The 24,013-nt window shown below is 35.0% G+C and overlaps 2 protein-coding genes across 2 annotated transcripts; one reads left to right on the top strand and one right to left on the bottom strand.

Moving 5' to 3' along the window:
* Positions 1–9,104: 9,104 nt before the first annotated feature.
* SmD3 (small ribonucleoprotein particle protein SmD3) lies at positions 9,105–11,754 on the bottom strand. The gene is made up of 2 exons (XM_089645496.1): positions 11,298–11,754; positions 9,105–10,485 (listed from the first exon to the last, which is right to left on the bottom strand). Exons 1-2 carry the CDS (start codon positions 11,608–11,610, stop codon positions 10,331–10,333), a joined length of 468 nt encoding a protein of 155 aa, XP_089501622.1. The 5' UTR covers positions 11,611–11,754; the 3' UTR covers positions 9,105–10,330.
* A 441-nt stretch (positions 11,755–12,195) lies between these two features.
* On the top strand, positions 12,196–21,496 carry LOC149412843 (actin-related protein 2/3 complex subunit 3-like). The gene is made up of 5 exons (XM_089645268.1): positions 12,196–12,328; positions 12,583–12,762; positions 14,779–14,974; positions 17,371–17,432; positions 18,651–21,496. Exons 1-5 carry the CDS (start codon positions 12,323–12,325, stop codon positions 18,744–18,746), a joined length of 540 nt encoding a protein of 179 aa, XP_089501394.1. The 5' UTR covers positions 12,196–12,322; the 3' UTR covers positions 18,747–21,496.
* Positions 21,497–24,013: the final 2,517 nt, after the last annotated feature.

Raw genomic sequence — 24,013 nt, 5'->3', positions numbered from 1 at the left:
TTTCCCGTGTACAAAAAAGAAACGGCAATAATATCCTTTTAAAATTAGCGTGTCAGTGATTAATTGAGAACACATTGGTAAAAAAAAAAATCATTTCGGGAACATGCCGATCTGGGGTCAATGTCGCGCCAGCGCTCAAATTTAAGCCACTGTGTGCCGGGCCGGCCGGCAGTGCAAAGCGGCAGTTTCGTGTGTATACTTGTGTCCATTTCGGAAACATCGCACTTTTGATTTGATATCCTACCAGATTGTAACGAGTCCGAATACATTTCACTTTTTGTACATTGTTTGTTGGCGAATTTTAAGTTAATTGGAAGTGCGTTCTTGATTACGCTCCAGTTTCTGTTCACAGGGGTGTGAAAGGTGAGTATGTTAACACAATAATAAATAATACTATTTCATATTCTGGTTCTGCTGGGCTAGATAGATAACGCTAACTAAATGATTTCGGCTCGCTAACAAAAACAAAGATTACTCAAGTTTCAAAAACATTAAAATTCAGAGTGTCTATGACCTTAATTACAGCGTCATCTAGTCCAAAACCTTTAAAAGTCGGCGTTTTACATATATTTTTTTCTTTTAACAGATTTTTCAAAATACTTCATATTCTTATACTGACGAAACATGAGTGATGGAAGGAACCGACTGAGTAGTGCTGAGTACAGAAAGATATCAAAATTTAAAAAAAAAAGATGAACATGCTTTTCAGAAAATCAGGAAAATAGAAACTTTTTTTAAAGTTGAAAACAGCAACGATTCATTAAGTATTTCACAAGAGAACTCGGGGAGTGGGAGTAGTATTAATAAGTAATAATTTGAGGTCACGCTGTGAACAAGTGTCTCTTGTCGCGAAAACTACTGAAATACAATCAACCAAAAAACTGAACAAAGATCCAGCCTTATGGGAAATAAACGATTCGACGAGAGACATTATTGCAAGAAATGGTTTCGAACAAAACAAGTCCTGTGATTTCACAAAAAAGTGGGAGAATGTATTCCGATCATCATATTTAAAAAAAATCTATTTTTCAGAAAAATGAAAAATAATGAAGTAAAAGAAAGGAATTGGCTTGTCTATTCGGAAAACAAAGGCTCCGTATTCTGCGGACCCTGTTTGGCATTTGAATCTATTGAGAACAGGACCCAATTTGACCAGCAAGGTTTCAATGATTGGAAAAATGCAGAAATTCGAGTAGCTCAACACGAAAACTCTCCAAATCATAAGTCCTGTATTATCGCTATTACCTCTATTATCCTGTATTAATCGCTTTAAGATGTAGAGGTTTGATTCACGGTTGTATTCAATCTTCACTAACTGCCCAACTAAAGAGGAAATTGCTTATTGCAAGAACATTTTAAAGAGGGTCGTTGCTGTAATGAAAGGATTGGCATCAAGAGGTCTCGCTTTCAGAGGAAGTAATGAAAAATTCGGTGACCCGCACAGTGGGAATTACATAATGCTTCTTGAATTAATAGCAGAGTTTGATCCATTTTTAGCCAAGCATATTGAAAGACATGCAAACCAAGGATCTGAAACTACTAGCTACCTATCAAAAACTGTCTGCGACGAGTTCATTTGCTTAATGGCTGAGAAAGTACTGAAATGCATTAGTGATGAGATAAAAGAAGCGAAATACTTTTCTTTAATTGTAGACTCTACACCGAATGCAGCACACGTAGATCAACTGCCACTTGTGATTAGATATGTTTTAAATAATCGAGAGCCATGTGAGAGATTTTTTAAATTCTTACCTTCTGTAGGATACAAGGCTCAAGATATGTTTGATGCCATTACTTTAACAAGAATGAGTGAACTTTCGACACAAAGATTCTCAAAAAAAGCTCAGTCTCTTGTGCAATATTACTGTAATGATTTAGTTCAGGAATGTGTACACTTTTGTAGTCACATTTCCTCTAATAAGACGGCAGAGAAACCTGAATCGACATCATTACTGAATCTTTTTTCTGAAAGTTTTTGAGGAAACAATCTCTGTGTAATGTTTATCCAAACTTGGATATAGCTCACCGCATCGCACTTTGCATCCCGGCCACAAATTGTTCTGGGGAAAGGAGTTTTTCCTGTTTAAAGCGTGTGAAAAATTACCAAAGGTCTTCACTGTCGCAAGAAAAACTTAACTCTTTGGCTCCTCGCTGAGCATTGAAGCAGACTAAGGACGGGTTGTTTCGGAGAATTCGAACAATTCATCAAATTTCAACGTTCATTTCCGGGTTCTGTGAAAGTCCTGTTTAAGTTCTGTTATTATATCATTATAGGCTAGTTGCTTGACAAAACTGAAATTAAAACAGAACTTGAAAATATCTTTTACAGACCTTGAAAATGAATGTTGAACTTTGATGAATTGTTCAAATTCTCCGAAACAACCCGTCCTTAATGAATACTATGAGCTATGGAGCTATTTTAGATGATTTTGCCAATAAAAAAACCCGAAAAAAATTGTAATTCTTGTTATTAAATTTTACTAATTAAATTAAATTGTACTAATTCGTTTGTTTGTTTTATTTTTGAATACCTACTTCCTACATTTGAATATTTATTTTGAAAATTGTGTGCCACCTAATGGCAGCCTAAAAGTGAGTGATTATGTTTTTTTATTTTTTTATTTTATTTTATTTTTTTTTTTTTTTATGATAGATATTATCGGTGGCAATTTCCAAGAAGGGAGTAGGGGGCGGCGCAAACGAAGTGGCCTATACTTGTGAAAAGTACAAATACGGCCCTGCTTCTCGCCGTCAAATATCTTAACGAAGCCATGAATGCCCTTTGCACATGGCTCACGTTAAATGGTCTTGAACTTTCAATCCAAAAGACTCAGTGTGTCACCTTCTCAAACCGCCATAAAAACCCCCCCGTTCAAATTTTATTTCAAAATTCTCCAATCTCCAACGCTTCTGAAGTAAAATTTTTGGGAGTAACATTTGATAGGAAACTTAAATGGTCTTCCCATATTAATAATTTAGTTACTAAATGCGAAAAAAATTTAAATATCATCAGATCATTATCTGGCGTTTGGTGGGGAGCTCACCCTACTTGCATCAAGTTGCTTTACAACGCACTTATTCGAAGCCACCTCGACTATGCCTGCCCACTTTTTAGTACTGCCTCAAAAAATGTACTTGATAAATTAGACAAAATTCAATCTAAATCTTTGCGAATAATAACTGGAGCGATGCAATCGTCACCCATCAATTCCCTTCAAGTAGAATGTTCTGATCCTCCTCTTTATTTAAGGCGTCAACTAGGTATTTGCTGACAAATTTGTTCTTAAATGTTTAAATTCTAAATGTCATCAGGTTATCCCCAGCGTCTCGTTGTTCGTTGACTCAACCCATTCATCTACAATCAGAGCTTCAACTAAACCTATTCCTGACATCTGTAAAAATTTTAAGTCTCTCTCAGAGCTCCACATCATCCAAAATGATCTACTTCCCTTATACAAATTAAAATATAGTCACGTCACCCCATCCCCAACAATATTAGAAGGGATCGGAATCCTTAAAAGTCATTCCAATCTCCCGGCCCGAACTGTCAATAATACTATGACTGTCAATAATACTACACTTGCAGTTGCAGCAGCCCAGAGGACTTGGACCACACAGGAGATGAAGAAGTGGTACAGCATCCGGGATAATGTCAGTACGTACTTATTTTACATACACACTGCTCTCACATCAAAATTACATCCAATAGAATTTGATTGCCTTTTTAACGAAACTACCCTTATGGTAAATAATAAAATACATGCAACATATCAGAAACAAATCGAAAAATTAAAGTATTGGACACAAAAACAATTAAAATCACCGACTAATGTTAATATAGAATTACCTCAAACAACTTTTTACGAAAAAGTAGTAAACACGTCCAAGGTACAGTTTAATGTAGATGAAATAAAAATGCTAGATAAAGGATTAAAACATTGCCCTGACTTACCAATTCACATAAAAGATTACGAGAATTTTGCATTAGACGTAGACATTGCAATTCCATCAGATTACGGTAAAAAATATTTATGTTCAAAAATAATAAAAAACGCTATAACTAATAGTAAGTTTTCAAGCGAAGCTCGTATAATAAAATCAATTAAAAATAAAATTAAAGAAAATAACTTAATTATTTCAAAAGCTGATAAGGGGAATAGCACTGTAATTCTACCAAAAAATATTTATATTGAAAAAGTCCAAAATGTGCTGGACTCTAGTGATGTAATTTTATTAAAAAAAGATCCCACCCCAAAATTTACCGCAGAAATAAATTCAATTCTTAGTACATGCCAAACACTCATTAAAGATAAATTCCAAAAATCCAACCTCACTGTCATGAACCCCCAATGCCCGCGGCTATATGGACAACCTAAAGTTCACAAATTAGATATACCAGTGAGACCAGTCGTAGGATATAACTCAGCACCAGCCTATAAGTTAGCAAAATACGCAAATAGAATCATTAAAAACACTTTAAATTTCAAACCAAAATATGGAATAAAAAATTCTTTGCAATTAATAGACCTCATCAAGGATATACATATACCAAACAACGCCTCTCTGGTGTCATTTGATGTTGTTAGTCTATTTACAAGCGTACCCACAGATGAATTAAAAATAATAATCAATAATTACATGGAGAAAATCAATTTAAATATAATAAAAAAGAGAGAAATTAATCAAGTAATAAATACGTGCATTGAACAAAACTATTTTAGATTTGATAATAAATTCTATTTACAATCAAAAGGGTTGGCCATGGGCAGTCCTATCTCACCAATATTAGCAGAGTTCATGATGGACCACTTAGAAGAAACCATCGAAAAGTTAAAATCATTTAAAAATGTTATTTTCTATCGGAGATATGTAGACGACATTTTGATCATATGGACCGGTACGCAGAGACAACTAGATATCTTCATCAAAGAAATAAATCAAATCAATAAGTCAATTCAATTCACGATGGAGATAGGAGGAGATAAAATCAACTTTTTAGATATAGGAATGAATATAGTTAATAACAAATTAGAATTTTCGATATACAGGAAACCGACATATAGCGATAATATTATTCACAGCTCCTCAAGACACCATATTTCACATAAATTGTCGGTATTCCATTCTTTAATCCATAGACTATTACATGTACCACTAAACGACATAAATTACAATAATGAATTAAAAGTTATCAAAACTATTGCAGAAAATAATGGTTACGATAGCATAATGATTGATAATCTAATAAAGAAGAAGAATAAAAAACTCACCGTAGCTTCAATTACATATGGCCTTACGCCGGACAAGGAAATAGAAACAAAACAATGGACTAAAATACCGTACCTTGGCAAAATATCAAATAAAATTTCAAAATTAATAGACAGTGATAAAAAATGTAAGACAGCCTTTTATAATGTAAATTCTTTGGGTAAAATATTTATAAACAATAAAGATAAAAGAGGTAATCTGGAAAACTCTGGAGTCTACCAGGTGAACTGCTCGAATTGCCCCGCGTATTACGTAGGACAAACAGGAAGAGCAGTATCAACCCGTATAAAAGAACATTTCGCTAGTTGGGTTAATCAAAAAGGAGATTTATCGAACGTTGCCTTGCATCTACTAGAAAACCAACATACCTTTGACAAAGATAGAGATGTAAAAATCCTTCATGTTTGCAACAAAGGACAAAAATTAGACAGATTAGAGTCACTAGAAATCAATCGCTTAACGAAGAAAATAGATCGTAAATATGTTATGAATAAACAGTTGGAACATAATGCTCAATCACCATTAATTTACCCATTATAATTCACTTAGAATAATTTTACTTCAGAGAGCAGTGGTATAATTTAAGTATGCAATTTAAAGATGTAATAACCCAAATATGTGGGGAACCCTAATAATAATTATTTAAGTGCTATCAATATTTGACAATAAGCCCTAAGCAACAAGGAGGGAATATCCCAACATTACAAAAATAAAATATCAGAAATCACAAACCTTTTTAATTATATAAATTCTTTTATATTCATATGAACTATAAATATCTACTTGCTTTGTAACATCATTCATAATTTGTAAAAATAAACTTTATAATTACCTAATGTACCCTAAATTAACAAAATAACTCATAATACCTACCTCAAATTAACAAAATAGAATCATTCATTATATATAAACAATGTTGTATACCCCTGCCTAAGTTTGTATAAAATCAGTAGCATAAGAGTTTCAACTACCAGTCTGAAAATGTCCGTAGTAGGATGAAACCGGTCCTGGTAATAATAAATAAGTGGAACAAAGTGAAAAAGTTTTTTAATTTTAATTCTGTCAATAATACGTTCAATGACATTATTTTATCTAAATGGCCCAACTTTTCTCTTTTATTTACTGATGGATCCAAATCTCCCGACTCTCCTAACTGTGGTATAGGTATTAACGTTTACCACAATAATTCTAATGACAGAATATTTCATTCAATTTCAAATCAATTTTCAATATTTTCAGCCGAGTGCATTGCAATAATAGAATCTCTCAAATATATAATCAAAAATAATTTTGAACATTCCCTCGTTCTCTCTGACTCTCTCAGTTCCCTCCAAAAACTTAAATCCAGTCCTCTTCTTCATCCTGATGATCACTTTGTATGCCTTATTCGAGAGATGATAGCCTCCATTCAAAGCTCTGGTAAAACTGTAACTCTGATTTGGATTCCTGGACATGTTGGTATCATGGGTAATGATATTGCAGATGCCTTGGCAAAACAAGGAGCGTCCAACCCTGTTGTTACCCTCGTAAACCACATTCCCCTATCTGACATTTTTTCCATCGTCAAAGATAGATCCCGCAATGTTTGGGCAGAGTATTGGCACATTGATAGCCAATCCAAGGGAGCCTGCTATGCCTCAATACAAAGGACTATTCCATCAAAACCGTGGTTTCAGCAATTCCCCCATTTTTCAAAAAAAGAAATTTCTTCACTCATTCGAATGAGGATCGGACATTGTTCCGTTCCTTCCCACCTTTTTAAAATTCACGTCCTTGACTCCCCAGATTGTACATTCTGTGGTCTAGAAGTGGGAACTTTAGATCACATATTTTTTGGTTGTCCCTCTCTAAACAAATATCCTCTCTTCTATCAAGCCTTATCTAAAATTGCCTCCCCTCCATTCAACATCTCATCTCTTCTAAGTCTGAACTCGACTCCAATTTTCATTATAATTTTGAAATTTGCCTATTTAAATAAAATTAGTATTTAAATTCACCTTTCATTTCTCAATAATTTTAAATGATGGCCAAGAACACCCTTGAAGGGTAAAAGCCAGAAATACTGTAAAAAAAAAAAAAAAGTTTGTTATAGTAAAGCGCACTTGAAGTGAAATGACACTAAACTGCGCTATATAAATGCTATGTTATTATTATTATCGCCTTTCAAACACATATACTGCCAACATTTTCTTTATAAAATAAATGTAATTACATTTTTTGTTGGCAAATTAGACGTCAAAAATTTACGGTTCTAACGAACATTTTTAGTAAATTCTATCAAAAATTTTAGCAAAAGAAATGTCATATAAATAAAGAAAAAATATTTTCTGATTATGGGTAGGTAACTTTATAATTTATAAGTGTGGTCTGAATTCACCAATCGGCAGCTCAAATTTTGAAAGTATCAATGCAAATTGAGTTCATTACCAGGACTATTTCGCATAGTATGTTTAATGACTATTGTGATTTTAAAAAATGCCCTAAATTTGATAACTGTAGCATTCTACATAATAAAACACTTGCCGACATAGGCTAAAGAAAAAATATATAGACAGCGCCATTGAGGTGATTACAGCGCCCTTGAGGTGATTTCTCACGAAAACGGTGCTATATAAATTAGCCAAATATTTGTATGTTCCATTTAGCTCAATAGTAGATGCCCAATAGCCCTGCACTAGAGGTGAGGCTTATTTATCGTACCTAGTAAAAGTAACGGGTATTTTCATGCGATACTTTGTACTTGTGACGAATCTCCGAAATACCTGGTTCCAAAATACTCACAAGTATTTTATACTGGGACTCAATATTTTTAATAGGTACTTTTATCAGGTATTTTTGGTAGGTATTTTTGATGGGTACTTTTACCAGATATTTTGATGAGTATTTTTGAATAGGTACTTTTACCAGGTAATTTTGATAGGAAAAATATGGGGAATCTTTCGACAGGGAATTTCGTAGAAGCTACCCCCCCTCCCCCCCCACGGATTTGAAAAATTACTGTGTGGAATCACATGTGTATTTTTTTTTGTGGGGAAACTGTGGGTAGAATTTATGTGAGTCCAGTTTAGAAATTACTTATCGTTAATCAATCTTCAGGTCGGTATTAAATACTTAAGTATTTTGTCACTGGTAATTTTTTTGTACCTGTACTTATTGAACCCAGTAGCGGAAAAGTACTCACAGGACCCACCTTTACCCTGCACTCATCACTTACACTAGAAGTGAGGCGTATTTATCGTACCCAGTAAAAGTACCGGGTATTTCCATGCGATACTTTGTACTCGTGACAAATCTCCAAAATACTCATAAGTATTTTATACCGGGACTAAACATTTTTAATAGGTACTTTTACCAGGTATTTTTGATAGGTATTTTTGATGGGTATTTTTGATAGGTATTTTCGACGGGTACTTTTGACAGTTATTCCTGTTGGGTATTTGTGACCGGAAAAATGTGGGGTATTTTTTGTATTGAAAAATTAATACTCGATTAGACAAATATTTGGATAATGGAACACGCCCACAAAGAACTTTTGTCCTTCCAAACGTTTTATATCCAAATCTACAAGATGAATAGAATAGTGAACGCTTAGTAGCTGATTAAACAAATGCATCGGGTTACCCAGGCATCATGAGTTCAATTCCTCTACCAGCTAAGTCCTCCATCATTGCTCAAGAAACATTTTCCACTTAAAACAATAGTAGCAGGAGGTTTTCAAATATCATCAGCTTATTCGAAATGTTTGTCTTTCATTTTAAAAAAGAAAGTGAACAACAAAATTTATAACACAGAAAAATAATACAGCGGCGTTTAAAAATTACCAGTATATTTTAGTAATCAAACTTACAATACCTCAATAATTTTTGTTGCACATACACAGTAAAGAATATTTTTAATGAGTGTTATTTACACTAATTATAATATAAAACTAAATTTAAGCAAACTACAATCACTTCAATTATTATCCTTTTCACTTTTTAAAACTTTAAGCACTTCATTTTCTGTCCATGTAAAGACAATAGTATTAGTGCTTACAGAATATTTTTAGTCTACTTTTTGAATGTAGTAGTAGTCTTCCTGTAAAAATACTTAGTATCTATTTACTTAACATTTGTAATCTAAATTATCATCCTTTTAAAAAGATATCTTGACACAAGATTCGCCAACCGCCCAGATAATGTAGTATTTTTTGGAGGAAGTATTGACGCAACTATATGTATGTACCGGTCATTCTATAACGAAAATTTGTGCAGTGATCAACTCAGTGCCACAATATCGATTCTTACGAAAATGTGTACAGTGATCAACGTGCAGTGTAAAAATTAGGGTAAGCCCGTCGTCCCACGGGTCGGAAAGCAATTGACATAAACCGATTGCAGCAAGATCCTGCGCGGAAAAGTTCCACACGAACCGATCTGCAGACCGATACATTAGTATAGAGAACTTAATTTTGTGTGCACGGTCTTGCAGCATTCAGTTTATGTCGATTGCTTACCGACACGTGTGACGACAGGCTAAGTCAGATGCCTTCTGAATTTCCAATGTTCACCACGCTATACCGCAATTGTCACTTTTTGATTACAGTCCACCTTATGTATAGAAAATACAAAAAAAAAGTTTGCAGACAAATATTGCGACTATATGAAGTTTTATAAAATTTTTATAGCATTCCTCCTTTCTTAAGTTTCCATCATAGAAGGACCAACAGCTGTTAGCGGGTGCAAATTGAATTCAAATTGTCGTGACAATGTAAATGACTTCTTTCCATAGACACCATTTCACCTTCTTTTATGTTAGTTCCATTTTAAAGGGAACAAGACACATGGTAAGTTATAGCGGGGAGGCCATTGGTGAATGAAAAATCATTACAGGATGGAGAAAATAGAAACAAAGGCATTTTATACTAAAGACTACCGAGTCAAAGTAAAGTAAGGACTACTCTTACACAATAAATATTCTGAAACTGATAGTGAATGCAAAATATAGTCTTAAACAGTAAAACACGAGAAGTTTTGAAATAATGCAGGTGATGGGAATTTTGTTCTGGGCGACCATGGTATTTTTATCTTCTCGGTGGGCCGCCACCCGCTCCACCGCTGCCCCCACCGCCACCACCACCCCCGCCGCCGCCCCCTTCCCTTCCACCCCCTTGCTGCCACACGCCCCGCCCGCCACGGTGGGCCCCCATGCCTGGGCCCCCTCTGCCACGACCAGCAACTGAAAGGAAAAAAAAGAAGTCATTTTTACATTTTAAATTAGTCATGAAATTCGCTCTGCTTTTTCTTTCTACGTAAACGGCACTATTTTTTATAATTATATAACTTAAATAATATCAAAATTAAGGGCAAATACTATATTGTTTATTGCAAATTTTGTAGCATTTCATTGTTGTCGAACTTTCATAATTCTGTAGTTCCTACAAGTAGAAATGAAGGTTTTATTATTACGAAACAAAGCAGGAATAAAAATATTCAAATAAAAACTTGGGTTCAATAAATTAAGGAAGGAAAAGATAAAAGTTAAACAAACATAGCCCATGACTTAACGTAGAAATGGTTACTTCTTTTGAATTAATATAAATCTTTTTGAATTTCGGTGTATACCAATGTAACCATCAAAATTTAGCAGGCAATAGTAAACAGATGCTTTCATTTTTTTAAATTACGATTAAGGGGAAACTCACTGGAATCGGACATGCTCAATTATACCAAATAATTAAAAAAAAAAAAACTTATTTTATAGTATGTTGAATCGAAGTGTTATTTCAAAAAAATATATCCATATTTAAGCATTCATGTATATATATAACCAATGTTATTAAGCTTGTCAGCTATCCTAAAAGGGTACGCAATCTTGAAAATACTTCAAGTGTTGTATGGATTACTAGGTTAGGACAACAACATTGTAATGTATGTAAACAATCAACAACATATATATAATTTGGACGTTTCAACTGTAAAAAGAGTACTAGATAGAAATAAGACGATAAACAATGAATGAAAGCTGCGTATAAAGTACAAAACACAAACCTTGAGCTCTGAGAATAGCGCTTTTTCCTCTGCCCGCTGAACCCGGTTTCGCTCCTTGTCGTTTAAACATAGGAGCGTTTTTCAACATGTCCGGTAATATTAGAAATCTTATTTTTGATCCACGGATGTACACATTTTCCAGTTGAGCAACTCTACCATCACGATAAGTCACTGTTATTTGTGTCATTTGACAATTCATATTATCCTCGGCTTCTATCAATTTTCCTCTGTAAACTTCGCCGGTATTTGTTTCACAAGTAACTATATGCCCCTCGGCTTCATGGAGAACTTTAATAGGTACTCCTATCGACATATTGATATTTTATCTTCACTTTTTTCGATAATATAATGGGTATTATCTTATAAGTTCACCGATGAAATAAGATGCATAAAATAGGTAAAATGTCACAAACGTACAAAATTCGTTCGAAAACATTGACAACCGATGGATGTTGCCATAGATATAAAATTAAGGTGTTGCTAATAATTAAAAATTCTGTAATTATTCCCGATACTGATTTTTTCCCCAAGTTTTAACATAAAATTTGAGTGTTCGCAGAATATTCTGAAGAAAACTACGATGAAAAACAAGTTTCGGTGTTTTTTAAATATTTTTGCTCCTAACTTATATTTATTTATGGTTACAAAATAATGATTAATTCAATCAGTTTATTTGGTTTCTGCTTAGTTGATCGATACCGGGAATCGGCAAATCCGTAGACAAGTGATTAAATTTTAATGAACTAACAATCACGCCGTTTCCTGAAGGGGTAGGCAGAGAGGGCGAACAGCCAAACAATTTGATCTTGGCACACACTTCTTGCCTCAAATTTATTTATGATTAAATTTTCTGTGGGAAAATTAAAATATCTATGGTATTTATCCTAATCTTAATCTGTCTAAATCTATGTAACGGATGATAGACGAAACAGGAGAGTTTTGATAAGAATTTTCACAAATTATCGAATAGAAAAGTCAATATAAATATCTGTTTCTACTAGTCAAGCCACGAAACAAAACTAAACATGCCGGTTTGCAATATTTCATGTCATATTCATTCGCAATGTAGCTTTCTCGGGTAGCATTGAATCTGTCACAGATATATAACCTTTTTGGTTATGATATATGTGTCATAGGGTGTGAACTTGTGATAAATATACACAAACTCCGCCTTGATTTAAATAATACCAAATATGCTCATCTAATACTGTGTATTTTACAGTATTGTATTTAAATTTCTGAATTATATTTTTGATTCCATAAATATGATTTATTTTTATTTTAGGCTTATCATTCCTCCCTGACTGAAAAAGAAAACTTGCAGATGTTGGGAAATATGGCACTTCTGCCCATAAGAACACAATTCAGGGGTCCTGCCCCTTCTGACCCCAAAGACATGGACATCATTGATGAAGCAATATACTATTTTAGAGCAAATGTTTTCTTCAGATTCTATGAGATTAAGGTGAATTTTTTTATCTTAATATATTCCTGAGGTAAATATTTACCTACGACTACCGTTTTTACTACTACAAAAAATTGCCCCTTTAATAACGCCTGCTCGCGTCCCCTTTAGAGTTATATCCCAGTTTTCAAGTAGTTTGTGGGCTACGCTAGGTTTGTATAGACTGGTTTGTGATTTAATTCTACCTAATCTAACCTAACATGTACGGAATATTTTCTCAAACGGTAGTCGTAGGTAAATAATTACCATTCCTGAAAACCCTTCTGGAAGGAGTCTCCGATCCGCTGTCACTCCAGAAGACAGGTGGAAACTTGAGTGACAATTGGCTGACGTGAAAATGACCATCTCATACATAACCCCTCAGAGGGACTGCCTGGGTTCCCAGTGCCTTATTAACAGATTCTCCATCAATAGAATAAGGTGCTCCGGTAGCCGTATGCCCATATGATGCACAGATGGGTCTGCGATGTGTGAATGCGGTGCCGGGCAAACCACCAAATATGTGGTCATTGAATGCCCGCTCATTCATTCACTGAGGGGAGTTAGTGCGTTTCACATGGCTCCTGAGGCTATAGACTGGCTCTCAGACCAAGATGTTCTCCTCTGACCCCCCACCATACGAAATAAGAAGATCTAAGAGTCCCTTTCTTTATAAAGGATACTGAACGTCGAACAGAAGGAAATTACACTAAATCTACAGTTTGATGAAGTCAAAGATTTCTGCCTATCTCTTTGACACCCAATACATGCGAACACATGCCAAAGAAACCATATATTTGTTCTCCTCGAGCATCAAACTGCTGTATTTAAGAATAGGGTAATCATTTCCCTAACCACCGCATTTTTAGGCACAGATTATTGAAATTACACTTTGTTTCGACAATTACTACAAGAAATAACTATTTACACATACAAAATAGGTTATTAATAAAAGGGATCATTTTATTACGTAAATTTAAAACTTTGATTGAATAAAAATGAAATTATAATGCATTTTTTACCATCTATCCTGACTTAAGTCATTGTTTCTTGTAGTAATTAAGTTGAAACCAAGTATAATTTCCATAAACTGTGTCTATGAAAAGTGCTGCAGACGGGGAAATATTTACCGAGGTTTACAAAAACTTTGGAATAGAATACCAATGTCTATTCGAATATCGACATCGTTGCAGTGCTTCATTTAACAATCTCTGAAGCTCACACAGTCAGCTGCACATCATAATTGATAAAATTTATAAATGCCCAATGAAAGGGATACCTTCTTGTGTTAGGACGGGTTGTTTCGGAGAATCTGAACAATTCATCAAATTTCAACGTTCATTTTCGGGTTCTGTGAAAGACTTATTCAAGTTCTGTTTTTATATCATTGTAGGCTAGTTGCTTGACAAAACTGAAATAAAAACAGAACTTGAAAAAATCTTTCACAGAACTTGAAAATGAACGTTGAAATTTGATGAATTGTTCAGATTCTCCGAAACAACCCGTCCTTAGTGATTTTGTGGTTATGTTATTTAATTTGAATATTGATTTTTCAAATTTAGATTTAATTTAATTTAAATTATTTATTATGTACCTATATAGAGGCACTGCCTAAAACCAGTTGCATTTTCAATTTGGGAGGCGGGTTTGGGCACCGCCGCAGCGGGAACAATTTATTTGAAAACCAACACCACTGCCATAGGTCACCCCAAGTGGTCCATTATGTTTGGTGATTTAGTAGGGTGATCATTCGTCTGTCACTCCTGGATACACTGATCCCTAGATTCCTACCCACCCCTCATATGTTTTTCCTTCCTAGAACTTCTTCTCTTTCCTTTCCCTAAATGACCCTCCACACAGCATCGCCAAAGATGATTAGATGATCCTTGAGTATTTTAATCATAGCGGTAATTTTTTTTAAAATTATCATATATTGTAACATTTCTCCTTGTATTGACTGTGTGTAATATTTAATGTGTTGTAATTGGACATGGTCCGTTAATAAATGAATAACTCAATGCATTAATATCCCATCAGTCGGAGGCAGACCGCGTGCTGATCTACCTGACGCTGTACATCACGGAGTGCTTGAAAAAGCTGCAGCGGTGCGCCACCAAGGCGCAGGCCACCCAGGAGCTTTATACGCTGGCCATCTCCAAGTTCACCATCCCCGGACAGCCGGGCTTCCCGCTCAACACGGTGTACGCCAAGCCGGCCAATCCCAATGAAGCTGGTAAAACAAAAACGTTTTATGTTTTATTAAACCAAACCCTTTGTTTTCAACTACGAGTTTTTAATATTTTTCACATCGACCGGTTTCTCTTAGATCTAGCTTCATCAGGATATAAATAATAACTAAATACTAAGACAGAGTAAGCGCTTATATATAGATAGGGAGACAGAAGAGACAGAAATTACATATTACTAAAGAGTATATACACTCAGTATATACAGGTGGCAGGACTCGCCATTTATCGTGAGTGTGCCGTCGGGCAGACAATTATAAAAGAGTCCTGTTTCATCAGCATTGTAAATATTCCGAGGCTCGTAATTTTCCAACAGTTTTGGAAGCTCATTTATCCATAGCGAAGTTCTTTCCAGATCTACGGATGCGGACTCTCCTGCGAGCTTCTTGTACACAAGACCGTGGCGATTTTTAAAACGACTTATCCACACATTCGATGCTGCAAAATCGTTAATGCCGAGTCTCTCCGCAATTTGTTTGGCCTTTTCTCGAATAATGATTGTTGGTACCAAGAAAAAAGAATTTTCTCCAGTTTGCTAAACTTTGATTCTTTACTGGTTTTTCTAGTTTTCGAAGATTTTCCGTACTTTTGTATTTGCTCCCGAATTTTGTTTTTTTTCAAGAAAATAGAATTTAACGTGGATGCCGCGATTCCTAAACGCTTGGCTATATCGACGCGTTTTTCAGCGGGGTTTTTTTCCACCTCTTCGATAATTTTCCATCTTTCTTGAAGAGTACGTACTTTTTTCATCGAACGGCTCATTTCGAAGATAGTTTAAAAGCTCAAAAAGGATAACTGCACACACTCCACTAAGTTCGGGTATCTAGCGACAACTGACGACAACTAGCGACTGATGGCGGCGACAAACTGTTATTCTTTCTCTCTCAAAAGTTTCGCGCATCGTAACGAGTGCCGTCTGGCGCCGTTTCAACACAGACAAAATATATCAAATACGCGACGTAATTCCTACGATGAATGCGGGAAAATGGTGGACATAGAAACGATCGATGCGATCTATTTTTGTATGAAATGAATTCGGGCTAGAAGAAATAAATGATACATCCGGGAAAACGATTATTCGAGGAACGATAGATAGAGATTTCACTGTACTAGATAGAGATAGAATACTTGAAAGAGATAACAAATTGATAATTAATAAATGGGAGGGAGACAACAATACATAGCTGTGATAGTGAACCTATGGTTTAATTTACATTATGATAAGAATTACACATAATAATAATAAAAGACCTAAGAAAAACAATTTAACATATACAAATGTAGTATCATAGAGTGGAATGGATACAATCCATTCCAGCGAATTTTGAAGAATGCAGAAAAAGCTGTATAATTTTCATGAAGCCAGTCTTCTCCGTTCTGGAGTTTTTACTGTTATTAGATGGTTCATTTGAAATAATGTGATCCTGTCAATTTTTCCCTGATTTTTAAATTTTAAATTACTCAATTACTGGCAATTATGCAACCGGAAAACTGAAATTAGTTTGATAGGGGATGCCCGAGGAAGACATGGCACGATCAAGTGAATCAGATACTTGAGTCGGGCCATTTCAAGAGTCAGAATAATAGAAGAGTATGTATGAGACGATGTATGAATGTGAATGAGGCAAGAAGTGTGTGCCAAGACCGAGTTGTTTGGCGGTCCGTCCTCTCTGAAACGGTGTGATGGTTAGTTAGTTAGTTAGTTAATTTCTAGTCAGATTCATTCCTTAAAGTATTCATCACTGGCCTAATTAATGATTTTGTACATGTTTGTTTTGTAATTTCTAGTCAGAATTCATTAATTAAAGTTTTCATCACTGGCCTAATTAGTGATTTTGTACATGTTTGTTTTGTAATTTCTAGTCAGAATTCATTAATTAAAGTGTTCATCACTGGCCTAATCAATGATTTTGTACATGTTTGTTTTGTAATTTCTAGTCAGAATTCATTAATTAAAGTTTTCATCACTGGCCTAATTAGTGATTTTGTACATGTTTGTTTTGTAATTTCTAGTCAGAATTCATTAATTAAAGTTTTCATCACTGGCCTAATTAGTGATTTTGTACATGTTTGTTTTGTAATTTCTAGTCAGAATTCATTAATTAAAGTTTTCATCACTGGCCTAATTAGTGATTTTGTACATGTTTGTTTTGTAATTTCTAGTCAGAATTCATTAATTAAAGTGTTCATCACTGGCCTAATCAATGATTTTGTACATGTTTGTTTTGTAATTTCTAGTCAGAATTCATTAATTAAAGTTTTCATCACTGGCCTAATTAGTGATTTTGTACATGTTTGTTTTGTAATTTCTAGTCAGAATTCATTTTAAAGTGTTCATCACTGGCCTAATTAGTGATTTTATACATGTTTGTTTGTTTTTCAGATCTCATGAGACAGTATCTTCAACAGCTGAGACAAGAGACTGGTGTCAGAATCACTGAAAAGGTATGTTGAAATAATTATTAAATTGATTTTGTGAGCTAAAAAATGAAAATATATAATATTCTAGGGGAGCTCATGTAAGGTTGATCACGGAGCTACATCCCAAGATTGGATTTGACCTCCACAAATGCTTTCCACTCCTTGCGGTCCCAGTCCCTCAGTCCTTCCTGTCCTGCTCCAATCCTCTTATTCACCCCTACCTCGGCCTGCCGCTGGGTGGCTTCCACTTGGTCACCATACTTCCTATACAGTAAATTCCAGTGTTGAATCATCTGACATTCTTTCAAAATGTCCAGCCCATCGCAGTCTTTGGGACCCTCATAATCTAACAATGGTCTCATACTAATTTATTTATTTATTAACGGACATCGTCCAAATTACAAAATAATAACACGAATAAAGTAAAATGAAAAATACAGGAGTAGACAAAGGTACATGAAAGCAAAGACATATGGTAGATATAATATAAGAAAATAAAGTGACAAGTCGAATCAAGTCAAGAATACGCCGTGGCTCAGGACCACAGGACACTTATAATATTCCGTCACTTGTTTAGCGACTGGCAAAAATCATTCAGACTTATCCCAAAAAAGTTAAGGTTTTGACTTGAGTTGACCAGTTCTTGAGTTGAACATTCTGGACAATGGTGAATAATATCCATAATTTGTCGAATGATGGTTGAGGAAGAGCAGTTCATTATTTCTGAGTCTTTGCGAGGGGATATTGAAGGGAATGAGTTGCATTAGAGTAGGTGAATCAATAATACCATTTATAATTTTGAAGAAGCAAATGAGGTCATTTCTTTCCCGGCGGACTTCCAAAGGAGAGAGGTTTAGAGTTAGTTCAATTTCATCATATGAGTATTTGCCTTTTTCTAAAGCTAGCCTCCTAGCAATCCCTCTTAAGAACCGATGTTGAACAGATTCAATGCGTCGAATGTGGACAGCATAAAAAGGAGACCAAATAACACAAGCATATTTAAGATGAGGGCGAACCAAGGAGCAGTAAAGAGTTCTAAGGGTATTTACGTTTTTGAAGTCCGAAGTGATTCTAAGTGAGAAAAAATACTAATAATGTCGTTTATAAACAAGTTAAAAAGAAGCGGTGCTAGATGTGCTCCTTGAGGTACGCCGGACGTTACTTCAATAATAGTAGACACAAAGTTGTTTGATTTAATGTTAAGGTTATTAAAAAACACTAATGTTCTTCAATCCGTTTCAGGTTTTTGCAACTGAGGACGGCAAGCCCAGCAAATGGTGGCTCTGCTTCACCAAGAGGAAATTCATGGACAAGTCGCTCTCCGGCCCCGGACAATGAGAACTGACACCTCTCCTCTCCCGCAATCTAAACTAATTATTTCGTCAATTTTAATTAATTTAAGCTTCGTTAATTTTAGCGTTATCTGTACATTGTTGCTAGTGTTGCATTTTCACAAATAATCATTCTAAGACCTGGTTCTTTCATCCACGGTATTCTGACGTGCACACCCGGCTTATGAATAACCTGCAAATATTGTAATTCTCCCTACTCCATTCTCCCGTGATCATGACAAAACTCCATTGCATATAGCAGTTGATAAACAAAGTAGGTACACCTTTGCAGTGCTTCCCAGTGGCACGGATTCGCAGTTTAATTGGGCTTTTCTAATTTATATTGGACTATTATTAATTGAATTGCAGAAAATTGCACTTATCACACCTGGATGCGAACCTGATACTCTGGACCACTTGGACGGTATATCGTCTATGTCAGTTCAATACTGCGTATGAGCCCATAATTTTAAAATATGTACTTTATTTCGGCGCTTTCAGTTGAACAGCACTAGCCGCATTGATTGGTGCTTTTAAACTGTCCAATATGCAATAGACAGCTGGGTACTAGGTTAAAGTCAATACCGCGAATGAACCATCTCCAGTATATATGCAAGCAAGAGCGCATGTATCCCTAGATAGTTTTTTTGTCTCTCCTGAACATCTTTACAGATGGTTCTTCTGCGGTTTTGGCCTCAAACAACAATATGGTCATTCAGTTGTTTGATTGGGAGTTATTACTACCTGTCAAACATAATTTGTAATTTACCTTAAACATTTCAAACTGATTAAATAATTATTGAAGATTACAGTTCAAAATGGTCATTCTGCTATTTTTAATCACCGCTTTAGCTATACCATGGATGATGTAATCAGGTCTAAATACATTGAGTGAATGAGCCCAAAGCATCGATAATGTTTCTCAAGATGTGGCCTACGATACAAAAAAGTGACTATTGTGGGATAGCACACAGGAATCAGTTATAAAATTAACATCGTACTGTTGACTAATAATTGCATTTTGAAATTTTTGTCCCTTTATTCTACATCTATGGCTCATGCTAGTAAAATTCTTGTTACAGAAGATTCCGCAATAATAATAACTGTATATGCCGTGAAACTTGACATTCTTTATTTCAATTTACAATGCATTTCTTGAACATAATTTTCTCACTAAATATGAATTCATTACCAAAGCCGTTATAACTTGTCGATTTTTTTCTTCTTAATTTATTTGGCAAGTTTTTTTATTATGTTTTTTTTTTTTTGCTTATTTCTTGATATTTCGTGATAATTTATACATGTTTTCAGATCGTCTTTCTGGGAGCCTAACAATAAAAAGGGACAATTAAGACATGGGTAAAATAAGAGAGTGGGATTATACACTGTTTTAGAGTAAACTTGGCTTATTCTATAGTTCCTTAGCTATCAAAAAGGACTGTATGAGGCTTGTTTTTGTGTCCAGTCAGTACTCTATACTTGGATAGAATATTTCAACCAAATCTATTATGTAAAATGGCGCCGGATTCCAGTTACTGTTCAGAAAGTCAGCATATTAAAAGTGGTCAGTTGGTCTATCTTACATATTTCGAAGAACACCATTTTTCGAAATAAAAAGATTTCAATACAAAATATTCCATCAAAAAGGTCTCGGTAAGACTAAAAGATCTGGGTTCGAGTCCCGGTTGCAATCGTTACCTTTTTATTTTCTGTGTCTTTGTTTGTTTCATATCTACATTGAGAATGGCTGATATTATCTTCTTCAATGATTTTAATGAGGTTTAATAAGTTATCCCTAACAAAATTGAATAATTTTATCTTTTGTGTAAACTATGATGGCTGTTTTTTCAAAATCACTCTTTTTACACCCATGTCTTCAATTACGAATTTATTTCTTACGACTGCTTAACCGTTTGAGTGCCAAAAAATTCATATAGTTGCTTGTAAAATTCCAAAAAAAAACATTATTTTTTATGAAACTATATATTTTTTTAAAACCCCATAAATTCTTTGAATTTTCAAGGATTTCGATTATTTTTTCGGTGTTTTATTAAAGAATATTGGTTTAGAATCACGCGGAGGAGGATCCCTAAGTCCAGGCGTTTCGAAAAAATGAGAATTTTACGTACAGACGTACGCGCGAATCAGAACACGACTGACGCAATCGACGGAAATCGACGATCGGCAATCTTCGTTAAAACACTAATCGACGATTGGCACCCAAACGGTTAAGTTTTCATTTTCTATTGAAAATCGTGATTTTTGAGTGTGATAGAGTACTAAGTTAGAAAAATTCGGCATTATTGATGTTGTTTAGCCCAAAACGATTTTTATTTTTTCGAAAATTCCTTTTTGATTTTTTGTATAAAGATTATCAGGAAATTTCAGTTTGGCCGTGTGCTGCACAGAAACCGAAATTTCGAAAAAAATTAAGACGTTTTCGGCTACAACAACATCAGTAATGCCCTTTTTTGTAATATTAGCGCTCTACTACACCACAAAGCCACTGTTGAAGATGTATTATTTTTGTTTACTTTATATCCAAAGTTTTATTTTATGACAATCTTTACTAGAAAATAGTTATTATTTTTAGTTAGATTTTTTTATTTGCTTTATTCAAAAATTATTATTCCAGTGATATGTATTAGCTTCTACTTTAGTTAAATGTGAATTTACTTAGTCAATTATGTTTTTATGAGTGCGAAGGTAAATAAATATTTTGTAATTACCAATAATTTTTCAGTACTAAATAAATTATATGTATAACGACTTCTTATCTTTGTCTATCAGTATTGTACTTTTTTCAGTTTATCTATTGAACAGAATAATGCCAATTATACTGGGAATGACAGACAAAGGACCTTATTATGATATGATATCATATTATATATTTGTCATCGTGGCACAAATTCATATGAACTTGTAGCGACAAGTGGAGTGCTGCAAGGCTCCCATCTAGGGCCCATTTTGTTTATTATATTTATAAATGATATTGTTGATGATGTTGATATACTAATAATAAATGTGTTACTTTTTGCTGATATGAGACGTATAAAGAGATTAATCACTTACAAACTAACTTCGGATATCTTTTTGAATGGTGCTCTATCAACAAATTAGAATTCAACATAAATAAATGGCCCTAATAAAATAATTTCCCTCATGGCCTATGTCATGTGTAGGGATATTCTGGGAAGGAAAAAGGTATGAGGGATGGGTCAGAATCTAGGAGTCAGTGTGTCCAGGTTAGACGGCCGTGCTAATCCATCCCTCCCAATGTGGTGAAAGACGATGGGTCGAAAGAGACCAGCTGCGGTAGATCTGGTCTACCACACAGCTGGTGGCAGGCGCATTCGCCGCCAAGACTTGAAAACACCTCACCCTATGAATCTGAAGCTGAACTGACCACATTTGTTATTATCTTTGTCAATAGAAATGTTAAATTAAATTCAAAATCATGTATCTTTATTTACCCACTTTAAAATGTATAGAATAAATAAAGTATTCCAGTTACAGGGGAACTTCTCATCCCTCTTATGGATCTTTCGGTAAAAAAAACTAAATAGACAATAGACTTCCAAATTTATAGACTTGCCCCAATATGAAATCTGGGTATTTTTTGGAAATTGTTATAGTTTTAATTCTGGAGGCAAGCCACGCCACCATATTTTTGCCACCAGGAGGGATCGAAAATGTTTCGAATAAACTACGACATCAGTTCTACATTGACCGCCAAAGGGCGCACATTGAAATAACCAGACAAAGTTTGCTAAAGTAAGGCAAGTGTTTGCAGCGTGGTCCATTGTAAGACTTTTCTGCGCAGGATCTACATGTTCATTTTTAAACAAACCGTCTAGCATAGTGACACTAAAAATGAGTGAGGTGGGTAAATTATAACACATTTATAAAACTGACAAGTGATAACATACAGTAGTGTAACAAAATATTCAATTTTTCAAGCAAGCCCGAACTTTAGTTCACCTGATTTGGGATTTATAGTTTTTTATTTCATATTTCTCACTATCACGGTAAGGTAGACAACGATTTCTATGAGACCATATGAGCTATTCCGAAAAGCAAACAAATTGACTATGGCACGTCTGTCTCGATCATGCGAATGCACACCGATGTGTATGATTCCGGTGTTTACCGCCACCGGGAGAGTGGTTTATTTATGGCCACCGGAGTGATCCTGGGCCAACACGTAAGAACCTGTCTACACGATTGACCATTTTCATGTTCACCATGTTCCAGCATATGAATACAACAGCGTTGCCAGGTCCAGATTGCAATATTTCCCTATATTTCCCTAGATTCTGGGGGTACCACCTTGGCAAGTTAAAAACGTCTGTCCAGGGGGGGGGGGGGGGGGGGGGGGGGGGGGGGGGGGGGGAGCTTTGAAAAAAAATTGGTTTTTGTTGATAACTTTCATATATTATTTGTAGTAATAAAAATACACGAATACCCAAATACGCCACATATACACCAGTAACCATAGACTAAATAAGACTAGACACGGCATAACCATTGAAAAATAACCCCAACACAATTTTGGTTTGGTTCACGTGCACATTTATGAAAAGGCGCACGCATTGTGTCGCAATGCGAAATGGGCACTGTGCATTGCGTTTTACCTTTTGTTGGTCTAGAGTTAAGCTATTTTGCTTGTCAGCTATTTTTGCTGGTAAAATTCCTGACGTCACATGAATAACACACCCACAAGGAATCCACCAATAGGGTGATTCATGTTAATTATTATCACGTGCGGATATACAAATATCACGCAACCAATGCGTGATAATTATTGATGTATTAGTCGTCTAGCGTTGACACGCGTGACAGCTCAAGTGTGTGTGAATTATTTGGTCCGTGCATTTTGCCAATCAGGGTTGTATTAAGTCGTTATTGCCTTTCGGGTAATATCTGCTTCGCCTTTTCGATTTTTTGTAGAAGAATTGATAGAAATAAATTTGCGTCATTTAATGAATTCATTTTTTTAATGGGTATTTTCGCTTAGCTTTCCCCACAAAACCGGAAAAAATGGAGAAATGGTTAGAAACAATCCGAATTCAATTATGTGACAATAACTGGGTACCATCAGCAGGAAACCGCGTTTGCTCTAATAATTTTCAAACATATTTATCTCACTGCAAGCGGCCTCCGACGTGTAGACTGCAAAACTTTGCCTGTTTTTCCGGTAATTATAAAAAACTTTATAAAGTTTATTATGGATTGATCAGGTTTTAATTGATAATGTCGGTGTTTTCAGGCTGA

The sequence above is a fragment of the Hesperophylax consimilis genome, chromosome 22 (genome assembly GCF_061612785.1).
Source record: "Hesperophylax consimilis isolate HC1 chromosome 22, BYU_Hcon_1.0, whole genome shotgun sequence".
Lineage (NCBI taxonomy): Eukaryota > Metazoa > Arthropoda > Insecta > Trichoptera > Limnephilidae > Hesperophylax > Hesperophylax consimilis.
Note: the sequence above shows the minus strand (reverse complement) of the source record. Positions and strands in the feature narration are given on the sequence as shown.